Source organism: Silurus aristotelis (assembly GCF_946808225.1).
Source record: "Silurus aristotelis genome assembly, chromosome: 15".
NCBI classification, from domain to species: Eukaryota; Metazoa; Chordata; class Actinopteri; order Siluriformes; family Siluridae; genus Silurus; species Silurus aristotelis.
Window position 1 is genome coordinate 4,182,394 of NC_139588.1, and position 12,626 is coordinate 4,195,019.

The 12,626-nt window shown below is 40.2% G+C and overlaps 1 protein-coding gene across 1 annotated transcript in view; it reads left to right on the forward strand.

Annotated features, from left to right (window-relative positions):
- Positions 1-12,626, forward strand: part of atf6 (activating transcription factor 6) — a 47,442-nt gene that overhangs the window by 26,181 nt on the left and 8,635 nt on the right. The window contains exons 8-14 of the mRNA XM_083563051.1: positions 2,751-2,936; positions 3,109-3,200; positions 4,063-4,167; positions 4,271-4,402; positions 5,243-5,342; positions 11,067-11,134; positions 11,846-11,957. Coding sequence (XP_083419177.1) covers positions 2,751-2,936; positions 3,109-3,200; positions 4,063-4,167; positions 4,271-4,402; positions 5,243-5,342; positions 11,067-11,134; positions 11,846-11,957 — 795 coding nt within the window. The remainder of the gene's footprint in view (positions 1-2,750; positions 2,937-3,108; positions 3,201-4,062; positions 4,168-4,270; positions 4,403-5,242; positions 5,343-11,066; positions 11,135-11,845; positions 11,958-12,626) is intronic.

Genomic DNA, 12,626 nt, shown 5'->3' on the forward strand with positions numbered 1-12,626 from the left:
TTTTATTCTCATAATCTTACTTTGTTTTTTGTTTTAAAAAAAGCCATTGTAGTGACCGGCTTTAGATTGATTGAGCCATGGATTATTGGTTTAGCAGTTGTTTAAGTGTGTACTGTACTTTACCATTCAATGTCTCAGCCAAAATAAAAAAAAAGATCCTTCCCTTCTCCAGAAATCAGCCTAACCCTGTTTAATATCCAAGGCTAACTGTTGGCCTGTTGACCCCTGATTATCCAGCATTTTGTTTGTTCCCAGACCCTGCCCATAGCAAAAATCCCTGAGTAAGGAACTATTTCTCAGGGGATTACATGCAAACGTACCATGTGGGGATCCAAACAGCCTAATTATGGCTATGCTGAGGGCAAACACTTAAAAAGGCCTGGCTGTGGGAGCAAATCAGGCCAGAACAGTAATAGCTTTGTTGTCTTCCATTCTTACTCTCTCTCTCTCTTTCTCCTTCTATCTGTTTTTCTGGTTTTGTGGTGGATTTGCCTCCAGCTTGTGTGCAAACCATTTCATTTGTTCAGCAAGTATTCCCATGCCGCTTTACTAAATTGTCTGTTTCGATAGATCTATACACTAAACGATTACAAGCTTTTACAAAATGACGAGCCAGATCAGAATTGAATCGCTAATATCTGCTGAAACTCTCTCAAGCTCTTCTAGCACTTCAAGTCTATGTCACGTATAGGATTAAGGAGTAAATTTTCCACGTCCAATCGGCCCTTTTGTCCTCCTAGGAAAGGCAGAAATAAACAAATAAGATCTTAGAGTGAGACAGTCTACAGTGCAGCGCTTCGCTGTGATTGCTTCCTTATACGCATTTAGAGGCAGCGTAGCCAAAAATACATTGGACCTTGTACTGTGTCCAGCTGATAAGGTATACAGTATGACTGGGTCTTTTGCATTCAGAAATGTTTTTTTGGATTGCTATGTAACATTAGCAATGACTAGTGATTAAGTTTGAGGGATGTAACTCCAAACTAAGGCTGTGTATATGAGATCTCATCATCAATCAAGGACAGCAGATCAACTTGGGGAGAAAGCCTTCAGGGTGTCCTTACAACTAAAGGTCGACCGACATACCATGTAAAATAGTAATGAACATTATTACGAAAATAATAAACAGTACAGAATCATGAAAATGGGCTTAATGATTATATTATATTAATAAATATTGAGTTAAAAAAAAGACATGCATTCAAACAAACAAAAAATATAACACTCCAAATAAAAAGTTACATGCAAAATGATGAAAAAAAAGACACTTCAGTGTCAGTGATTTGCATCTAGAGGTTGCTCTCATACTGTATAACGCAACCCGGAAAAACTAACAGTATGGATTTTTCGCCGTTAGTGCAAGCAATCAACTATTTATTTGCCAAAACGGATGCATCAGTCAACCTCTACAGATAACCAGTGAAAGCAACAGTGTGGTCATTATGTGTCCAGAGGTAGGGTTGTTTGGCATAGATACATAATTCTGTACACCCTGGGAAGCATCACCATTGTAAATAAAATAGGGATTACATGTGAGGGCCATATAATTTTGACCCAGAGGACTGTCCAGCTCTGCAAGATGTAATATTTTCTCTGGGCCATACCATTTTACAATACAAATAGCCTCAGGGCCATACCATTGCACAGTCCTGGCAGTCAAGCTAGTTTTTAAGGCCCAGCTGAGAAGCTTCCGCTGACAAGTTGCAAAGAGCCAATCAATCTTCTGCTGCCCTAATGGTCACAATGCTGTCTGAGCAGACCAGAACGTGTCGATAATGACTTGAGTGCAAGATAAAACTTCACTAAAGCTGGATGGTGGACGTTACACATGGGGCCCCATCAAACTTTAGTTCCCATGTGACACTAGACCAAATCTGACAACTTGAATAAGACTGTTCTGTTTGAAACTGTGGGGAATATATAATTTCTACAGCATCGCTTCCTAAGAGGCCAACATTTATTTTGGTCTTGTTTGAAATTAGAAAGGCCTTGAGCCCCATTTTCAGGATCTGTTGAAGGATCTGTCCCAAGATGTGCTTGGTGCCTAGACACAGAGAACATCTAGCAATAGTGCATTATCTTATTATCCTTGCTTGTGATCCACAGCACAGCATGGGACCTGCCATTATCTTCCAGCAAAGCTTCTATTACAGGCTTTGCACCTTGGCAGAAAAAAGCCTGCAGTCATTGGTACTGTGTGAAAAAGTGTCATTGCTATGGCTAGGGCAATCATTAAGTTTAGTGTGTGGAAGTTCAAAAATGAGGAGTTAAAAATAAATTAGTTGGAATCACAGTGACAAATCACACACCCAACAATTAATGCTGCATGTTATGTAGAACAGAATTTTTGGAACGTATCTCCAGCTCTTGTTTTTCAACTACTTGGCATGACCACTCAGTGCAGTGTACACTTATGAATGAACCGAAGTGTAATAAAAAAAAAAAACATTCGCACATTGTGAATACACATTCTAAATAAAGGCGCTATGTATTAGCAGGCTTAGAATAGCAGATGTAGCACTAAACAGTGTGGGGAATGTGGGAGTAGTGCCAACTTTACAGCACCAGATGTTAACCACAAGCTCCCTGAATCAGGCAACCAGCAGAACCCACCCATATTTGAAAAACTTGAAAGGAAAATATATTAGTTTTAGCTTCATTTTATAATAATCAATTGCTGCATATATTCCTAAAACAAAGAGGAATAAATAAACCCCTAATTTATTTATTTATTTTTTTTTTTCTTCCAGTCCAACGTGTCGCGACGGCAGCAGCGGATGATCAAGAACAGAGAGTCTGCATCTTTATCAAGGAAGAAGAAGAAGGAGTACTTGCTGACCTTGGAGGCCCGTCTGAAGGTTGCGCTGTCCGAGAACGAGCAGCTAAAAAGTGAAAACGGGACGTTAAAACGGCAACTGGAGGGTCTTTTAAATGAAGTAGGTCGTGCAGTATTTCTATAAAGATGGATAGAGACATAAGTTAAGTTGTGCACTAACATAAGTCAAATAATAACCACAGCAATCAGTTTTACTGTACCAGAAGGACCAAAGGGATGATATTTTCTTGCGCCTGACTTTCTGCTGAATTCTCCCCCATGCTCGTGTTTAGAACACCATTCTGAAGGCAACTGCACCAAAGAGACGAGCCGTGTGTCTCATGGTGGTCCTGGTTTTCTTGGCCATCAACGTCGTGCCGTTGAGGTAACAAACTACACACATGGTAAAGACTTCCAGTGAGAAATTTCTTGTTCGGATGAATGCACTTACAGGCTGTACAGTTGATGATAGAATGGTCATACGTATAACTATCATTTACGGGAAGGATTTTTAACTTGTATTGGAGGATGGTTTATTATAAAAAATAAAAAAAAATTAAAAAATAAACCATTTTCTGATAAAACATTTTTTAGGTGAGATACGTTTGCATGGGAAATGTCTTTAATTACACAGGGAGATTAGGGATTTCTAGCGCCATTATAAAAATCACATTAAAACCACCCAGTTTTTTGGTCAAGCAAAAGTATAGGAATAGCTCAAGTTTATTTATTTATTTATTTATTTTTTTTTTAAGTAAAAACACTTTTTGGTTGCATAAAACTGCATTTGTGATGATGAGTTCCATTGCGAAAAAAGATGGGCGAAAGAAAATCCTTTCTTTCTCCACACTCTTGCCTTTCCATCATTTTTTTTACGGTTTATCTTGATTTGTCCTGTTTGGTGCAGGGTGTTGGTGATGTCACTGCCTGTTGGTTTTGGGATTTTTATTTGAAGCTCCCGACATGACAAACTCGCACTGATCCTTATGCTTGCCCATTTTTCCTGCTTCCAATTCATCAACTATGAGTGCATTCTCTGTCTGTTTGCTGTCAGGGTTTACCAATAGTTGAATATTTATATTTAATATTTAAACGTTTCTGCTGTTTTATGGTGCTATTTGCTGGATTCAGGTTCTGTTATGTGTCAAACTACTAGTTTAACCTCAGCATGTTCGGGTCCTTTGTGGCACTGCGACATTATTAATTTCCCTAACTAGTCTTGTTGTCTCTTTCCTTTCTATCGGAAGCATTTTTAAGGGAGATGCAGACTCCAAATTTGCACCATCTTCTGGTCCCATTAGCAGACATCTGCTTAGCTTCTCGTCAAAGATCGACACAGATTCTTCTCAAAAGTGAGTGTCCTCTCTTCCAACCAAGCCTGTTTTATGTTTGTTCTCCCCTGTAGGTTTTACTCATTGTCATGTTCCGTTTTTTGCCCTCTTTTCTTTTTACTAGACTGGAGGACTTGGAATCGATTCCAGAGGAGAAAGCTCTCATGGTGGTTAAAAGAGATCCTCTCTTCCTTAGAACTCCTCCTGCTGCTCCTCCTCCCTGCCAGCCTTCAGTCAACAGGACCAAGTGTCTAAGGTTAGTACTGAGAGACCACAAACTGCTACAGTTTTATTTTATCTACACTATACGCCGTATTTTAAACACCCCCCACCCCATCTAGATGTTTAAAATATTTAAACCTTTTGTCAGACAAATCAATATTTTGGGTGAGAAAAGTAAAGAAACAGAGAAGTTGGGAAGTAAAAACAACTTTTTGGTGGCATAATACCGCAACATAAATTGCAAGTGACATCACCAACTGTTGCATTCTTAATTTAAGATGCTTGTGTTTGTTTATTTTTGCTTTTTTCTTTATATCGGTCAAATGAATAAAGGTTAGCACGTCTGTACCAGAAACAGCCGTGGCACTACTGCCACCATGCTTCACCCATGAGCGTGTGTGTTTTTAGTCATGAACAGATCCATACTTTCTCCACACCTTTGCATCACTTTGGTCAAAAACTTGGCTCGTCCCTGTATTTTTTGTGAATTCCACAGAAAATGTGTCTGGTCTTCTGATTCTTGATGCTCTCAAACATTTTTGGACTGTGATTCTTTCACCCCTGTTTTGTGGAGGCTGTTGGTGATGTCATGTGAACTTTGAGACCTGAAAGTTTACTTTCTGCCTAATATATTCTACAGTGGTCATTGTAATATATATACTGTATAACGTATAATATAATGGGCCAGTCTGAGTTTTTCAGAAACTGCTCATTATCTCGGATTTTCACACACGAGTTTCTAGAGTTGAACAGAATTTCCCTTCAGTGCTGCTGAGCAACTTCACAAACCGGCTCTAAAATAAATGCGTATTTAGCGTCCTGTATATTTGCATGTAACTAAAAAATGTTGTGTATTTTGTGTTCTTTTGTGTAGGATGGCCAGTGAGCTGAGGGGGTGGGTCCACCGGCACGAGGCAGAGCGCACTAAGAACCAGCGTAACAGCAGCACCCACTCCAGAGCTCGAACCATCACGGTACGAGTGATCAAAGGCGCTTATTCAGTCAGCTTCTTTTTTTTTTTTCTGCTTCCATAAAGTCCCATTGATCGTGAAAGCTCTCAGATCATAGTTTCCTTCAACCTTCAACTTTCTTTGTGTTATTTCACATGTTTCCTTTCACGTTTCTTGCTAACATTATGGAGAGACAAGAATTATTTCTGCATGTAAGGTATGTTGTCAGCATTGTGTAACCAAGTGGGCTGCAGGCTGTTCTATAGCCTTTTACAGACAGAAGGTAAAGAACCCTACAATTAGCCAAGCTGAAAGTTTTTTTTTCTGAGAGAAAAAGCTTGTGTGAGTGTAATTAATGAGTCAGCAGAAGTAACTCTCAGGGTGGTACTGCTTCTGTTATGTTCTAAGTGTTCGAGTTTAATTTCAGATCTGAAACCGTTTATACTGCCGCAGGTTTTGGGTCTGTGTAGTTTTACTACACCTAATGGATTCCTTTCTGTTTTTGTAATAATAATAATAATAATAATAAGTTTAATTTATATAGCGCCTTTCCCAAGCTCAAGGACGCTTTACAAGGTACAATATTTCAATATATCAAGACAGATGAAATATAATGAACATACATAAACATAAACATATTCGTCGGACATTTGCCCAGGACGAAGGATCACATGGAGCTGCATGAGTTAATAGCAGAGACAACATAGACATAAAAACATACAGGACAAGAGATAGAACACTACATAGTACATGAAACATACACCACATTTCAGAAAAATGAAGGACTCCTAACACATATGCATTGACTGATAGTGGAGGTTGAAAAGGTGGGTCTTAAGCCTTGATTTAAATTCAGTCAAAGTGGTAATGGTTCTGAGTGCAATGGGTAAGGAGTTCCATAGTATTGGAGCAATGACAAAAAAGGATCTGCCACCCGCAGAGGATAGACGGTATCTAGGTACACAAAGAAGTTCTGAATTTTAAGACCGGAGTGATTGTGAAGGAACATAGGATGAGAGAAGATCGGAAAGATAGTGAGGGGAAAGAGCATTTAGTGCCTTATAAGTGAGGAGTATGATTTTATATTTTATGCGAGATGAGACTGGCAGCCAGTAAAGATCAAATAATATTGGGGTAATGTGGCCAGATTTTTTATTGGAGGTTAACATTCTGGCAGCCGAGTTTTGTATGTACTGTAAACGTGAGATTAAATGAGGTGATAGACCAGAGAAGAGTGAATTGCAGTAGTCGAGACGGGACATAATCAGAGCATGCACTAATGTTTCGGCATCATTTCTGCAGATGAAAGGTCGCAGTTTGACAATGCGTTGTAAATGAAAAAAACATGTTTTGGAGAGGCTGCAAATATGGGCATCAAAGGATAGTGAGGGGTCGAGTATGATACCTAAATTTCTAACAGTAGCTGAGGGGAAAATCGTAGTAGCATCCAGATCAAGACTAAAGTCCACAGAGTTGTTTTTTATTAGAGATGCGGGACCAGTTATCAGAATGTCGATTTTACCCAGATTCAGGCTAAGAAAATTTGAGTGTAGCCATTGTTTTAACTCACTAACACAAGAGGAGAGTAAGGATTTTACATTAACAGAATCTGGTTGACAAGCAGTTTATAACTGAATATCATCAGCATAACAATGATAACTAAAACCATGTCTACGAATGATGTTGCCAAGCGGCTGAATGTACAGAATGAATAGTAGTGGGCCAAGAACAGAGCCCTGTGGGACACCCTGTTTAAGTAAGACATTAGGAGATTTGGAATTGTGTATGGAGATGTGATATTGCCTGCCCGTGAGATAAGAGGAAAACCAGGAGAGTGCAGAGCCTGATATGCCTAATTTCGCTAATCGTGAAAGTAAAATCTTATGACAGACAGTGTCAAAGGCAGAGCTGAGGTCTAATAACAGAAGTATAGAGAGACTACCTGAGTCTCCAATGAGTAAAAGATCATTAACAACCTTTACTAGCGCGGTCTCCGTGCTATGCTGCTGGCGGAAGCCAGATCGAAAAATATCAAAGAGGTTGTTACCAGCTAGGAATGACTGCAGCTGAGAGGCCACAGCCTTTTCCATGATCTTCGATACAAATGGCAGGTTGGAAATAGGGCGGTAGTTGGATAAGTCTGCCGGGTCCAGATTAGTCTTTTTGAGTATGGGAGTAACAGCAGCAGTCTTAAGTGACACAGGTACAGTAGAGGAGATAATCATCCAGCATCTCTTCACCACCACTGAGCCCCTGTCTGACTTTTTCCCTGAATCTCACACTATAGTTTTCTTCCTTCAGTTTCCACCATCTAAGTATTCTTTCAGTTCTCACTCCCCTCCTCCTTTTCTTTACCTCTGTGTTCACCACTGCCATTTCCATCCTTTAAGCAAAATCTACCACCATCTGCCCTTCCACATTTCTCTCCTTAAGGCCATACCTACCCATTACCTTCTCATCACCTCTGTTCTCTCTACCTACATGCCCATTAAAGTCTGCCCCAATCACCAATCTTTTATTCCTAGGTACAGCATCAACCACTTCATCTAACTTACTCCAGAATTTTTCCTTCTTCTTCATATAACAGCCGACTTGTGGAGCATAGGCACTGATGACATTTATCATTACCCCTTTAACTTCCAGCTACACGTACATCACCCTATCAGAAACTCTCTTCACCTCCACTACACTCTTACTGTACTCTTCCTTCAGAATCACCCCTACACCATTTCTCTTTCCATCCACACCATGATAGAAAAGTTTAAATGCACCTCCTAAGTTCCTGACCTTACTTCATTTCCACTTGGTCTCCAGAAAACACAACATATCGACCTTTCTCCTCTTCATCATATCAGCTCCCGCTCTCCCTTTACCAGTCATACTACCAACATTTAAAGTACCAACCTGAACCTCCACTCTCCTACACCTCCTCCTCTCCTTCTCCTCCTTCTGCATCTTCCAATAAGTATTTGAACACCCTGCTATTTTGCAAGTTCTCCCACTTAGAAATCATGGAGGGTCTGAAATCGTAGGTGCATGTCCACTGTGAGAGACATAATCTAAAAAAAAAAATCCAGAAATCACAATGTATGATTTTTTTACTATTTATTTGTATGATACAGCTGCAAATAAGTATTTGAACACCTGAGAAAGTCAATGTTAATATTTGGTACAGTAGCCTTTGTTTGCAATTACAGAGGTCAAACGTTTCCTGTAGTTTTTCACCAGGTTTGCACACACTGCAGGAGGGATTTTGGCCCACTCCTCCACACAGATCTTCTCTAGATCAGTCAGGTTTCTGGCCTGTTGCTGAGAAACATGGAGTTTGAGCTCCCTCCAAGGATTCTCTATTGGGTTTAGGTCTGGAGACTGGCTAGGCCACGCCAGAACCTTGATATGCTTCTTACAGAGCCACTCCTTGGTTATCCTGGCTGTGTGCTTCGGGTCATTGTCATGTTGGAAGACTCTGGCTCGACCCATCTTCAATGCTCTAACTGAGGGAAGGAGGTTGTTCCCCAAAATCTCGCAATACATGGCCCCGGTCATCCTCTCCTTAATACAGTGCAGTCACCCTGTCCCATGTGCAGAAAAACACCCCCAAAGCATGATGCTACCACCCCCATGCTTCACAGTAGGGATGGTGTTCTTGGGATGGTACTCATCATTCTTCTTCCTCCAAACACGTTTAGTGGAATTATGACCCAAAAGTTCTATTTTGGTCTCATCTGACCACATGACTTTCTCCCATGACTCCTCTGGATCATCCAAATGGTCATTGGCAAACTTAAGACGTGCCTGGACATGTGCTGGTTTAAGCAGGGGAACCTTCCGTGCCATGCATGATTTTAAACCATGACGTCTTAGTGTATTACCAACAGTAATTTTGGAAACGGTGGTCCCAGCTCTTTTCAGGTCATTGACCAGCTCCTCCCGTGTAGTTCTGGGCTGATTTCTCACCTTCCTTAGAATCATTGAGACCCCACGAGGTGAGATCTTGCATGGAGCCCCAGTCCGAGGGCGATTGACAGTCATGTTTAGCTTCTTCCATTTTCTAATGATTGCTCCAACAGTGGACCTTTTTTCACCAAGCTGCTTGGCAATTTCCCCGTAGCCCTTTCCAGCCTTGTGGAGGTGTACAATTTTGTCTCTAGTGTCTTTGGACAGCTCTTTGGTCTTGGCCATGTTAGTAGTTGGATTCTTACTGATTGTATGGGGTGGACAGGTGTCTTTTTGCAGCTAACGACCTCAAACAGGTGCATCTAATTTAGGATAATAAATGTAGTGTAGGTGGACATTTTAAAGGCAGACTAACAGGTCTTTGAGGGTCATAATTCTAGCTGATAGACAGGTGTTCAAATACTTATTTGCAGCTGTATCATACAAATAAATAGTTAAAAAATCATATATTGTGATTTCTGGATTTTTTTTTTTAGATTATGTCTCTCACAGTGGACATGCACCTACGATGACAATTTCAGACCCCTCCATGATGTCTAAGTGGGAGAACTTGCAAAATAGCAGGGTGTTCAAATACTTATTTTCCTCACTGTATATATTTAATGGGCAGTCAATGCTGGGCCCTTGAGCAAGACCCTTACACTCTCTGCAGACTCTCTCTGCACCACAGCCCTGAGCTCTGGCTCCACCTTCCTAATTGTTTGGGGTATTAAGAGAAGAAAATTTCAATGTCAATGTGTCTGCCACAGGAGCTGTTGATGCAGTTCTACACTGCAGTCATTGAATCTGTCCTGTGCTCATCAATCACCATCTGGTTTGGAGCAGCAACAAAACAGGACAGAAACAGACTGCAGAAAACTGTTAAAACAGCAGAAAAAATCATTGGTGTTCCTCTGCCCACTCTCCAGGACTTGTACCAAACAAGAACCAGAAACCGGGCAGAAAAAATTATTAATGACCCTTCACACCCTGGTCACAACATCTTCCAGCTCCTCCCTTCTGGCAGGCGCTACAGAACTTTGTTCACCAAAACTGCCAGACACAGGAACAGTTTCTTTCCCCAATTAGCCTCACTAACAACTGACCATAATTATATTCCCTGCTCATATCTATAAGTACTGCACAGAACTGTCAGTCATCACATCATCTGTATATGTTGCACACACTATGGCTGCTATATACTGTACAAAGTTTTATAGTAACTCTCTATCATACCTGACACACAATACTGTCATTTGCACTACCATGCACTCTCACACTTTATGTACATTACTGATCTTTATCCCTATTTAATTCCCACACTGTCTATACTGTCTCACATTGTCTGTATTGTCTTGTATAGTCTGTTTTTGTCTTGTCTTGTCTGTTTTGTCATGTATAGGTTTTATTTATGTCTGTACTTTTGAGAGTCACTAACAGCTGGAACCAAATTCCTTGTGTATGTCAACACACTTGGCCAATAAACCTGATTCTGATTCTGATGTGTTGTAGCGTGTATATTGAAAGAGACCTTCCCTGTCTCGTGACGTTTAAGAGGCAGAAAAAAGTAAATGACCTAAAGAAAAATGACATAAAATTAACATCAAATTGCTTCAATATAAAAAGTATAGAACACTTTCCTGTGAGGACGATTCTTTCCCACGATCATCCATTTCTTTAGACTCGATCTACATTGATATTGAAATCCTGTTCCCACACTGAAAGTAAATGCTGTCGAAGCATAAATAATAAATACGGTGTTTCATAATTAACTGTTTTGCATTCTTTTTCCTTTCTTTTTTTTTTCCAAAGAAAACGGGCAACAAGAAGTCTGAAGTGGCGCAGATCTTGACGGTGCAGTACACGGACTCTCATGAAAAGTGAGTGATGATAAGCTTGAAGCTGCTGGTTGTGATGTAAAAACCATTACGGGTCGCTCAGGAACTATAATTATTTACGCCTTACTAAATTACGTGGACGGACACGCTTGTGTTATAAACCTAATGACTTCGAGTGAAGTCTCGGCTTCGCGAATCAAACGTTAATAAAATAGTTCTGAAATTCGGCAAGAGCAGTGAACGTACTGGTTAGAAGTTCTTACAGCCCATCGATCCACTACAACTACAGTCTCCTGAACGACTGAAGGTCTGTTTGGGTGTTCAGGTCAGGTGGAATGGAGCGAGGGATTACGGGGCAACAGGACAAAACTGTTATTTGTTTATGTGCACATTTCTAAAATAAATGTCAGCCAACTGCATGCAGGTTGACTGAATTTCACCGCCCTGCTTTTATACACTATTTTTATTTTCCCCATGTCATATTGTGCTGTGATCGAAATGCTCTTAAAGATAAGCCTGTTATGTATCACTGGTTTTGACTTGGATTTAATAGTTTTGTTGTCTGACTGTAGTGAAGCTTTAGCTGTTCCAGGGAAAGGAACTTGAACTATTTAAGAGGGTTTTTTTCTCTATAGCTACTTAACTGCTTTAAGTAAACATCACCGGTGTTTCCAACAACATGTCAAGATACACTTAGAGATACATAGAGAAAGGTAGAGGCTTTACCTGGGCTGAACGTTTTCCTGTTTTTAGGCTTTCAAGCAACGAGCTGCAGGTTTACTACGCCCCGCACCGCACCTACAGCCATTTCTTTGATGAGCTCAACCGAAGAGGAGACACCTTCTATGTGATCTCTTTCCGCAGAGTGAGTAGGCATTGTTAAATCTTTTCTTTTCTTTTCTTTTTAATTGATTTTATTTCGTTCAATTATTTGCAGAGTGCGTTTAATAATGGAAACTAGGGATGTGCGTCTCTATAACTGGGGCTGAATTTCGCATCATAGCCAACAATACGGATACACATGAAGCAGCTACGATTCGATTCACCACTATTATGATGCAGTGTGATTTAATTTCCCTTCAACACGATGTGATTCAATGCAATAAATTTCATCAGTTTACTTAAGTTACTTCTTTTCCTGTTCTGTCTGCAGGAAGTTGTAGCTCTACCTCTGCCATGTAAATCTGTATTCTATGTGACTCTCAGGTGAACTCGTATGTTCACGTAGCAGCAGCGGTGCTGAGAGAACGCACTCGATAAACAGTTTAGAGATGAGAAATCAAACTACATATCAAATATCGCTCCCAAATTATTGGTCAGTTTGTAAATAATAAAAGCGTATTATATTTAAATAAATGTAGATGCAAATATGTTAAAAACACTTTTGTCGCATAAACGCTGTAACTATAACCATGTTGTTGCTTTGGCCTTCTGATTTTAACGGATAACGAGGTCAATGATTTGTCTGGGATTAACACACATCTCAGGATTATCCTGATTATGGTGAGGAGGAATATCTTCATCCCATGATGAA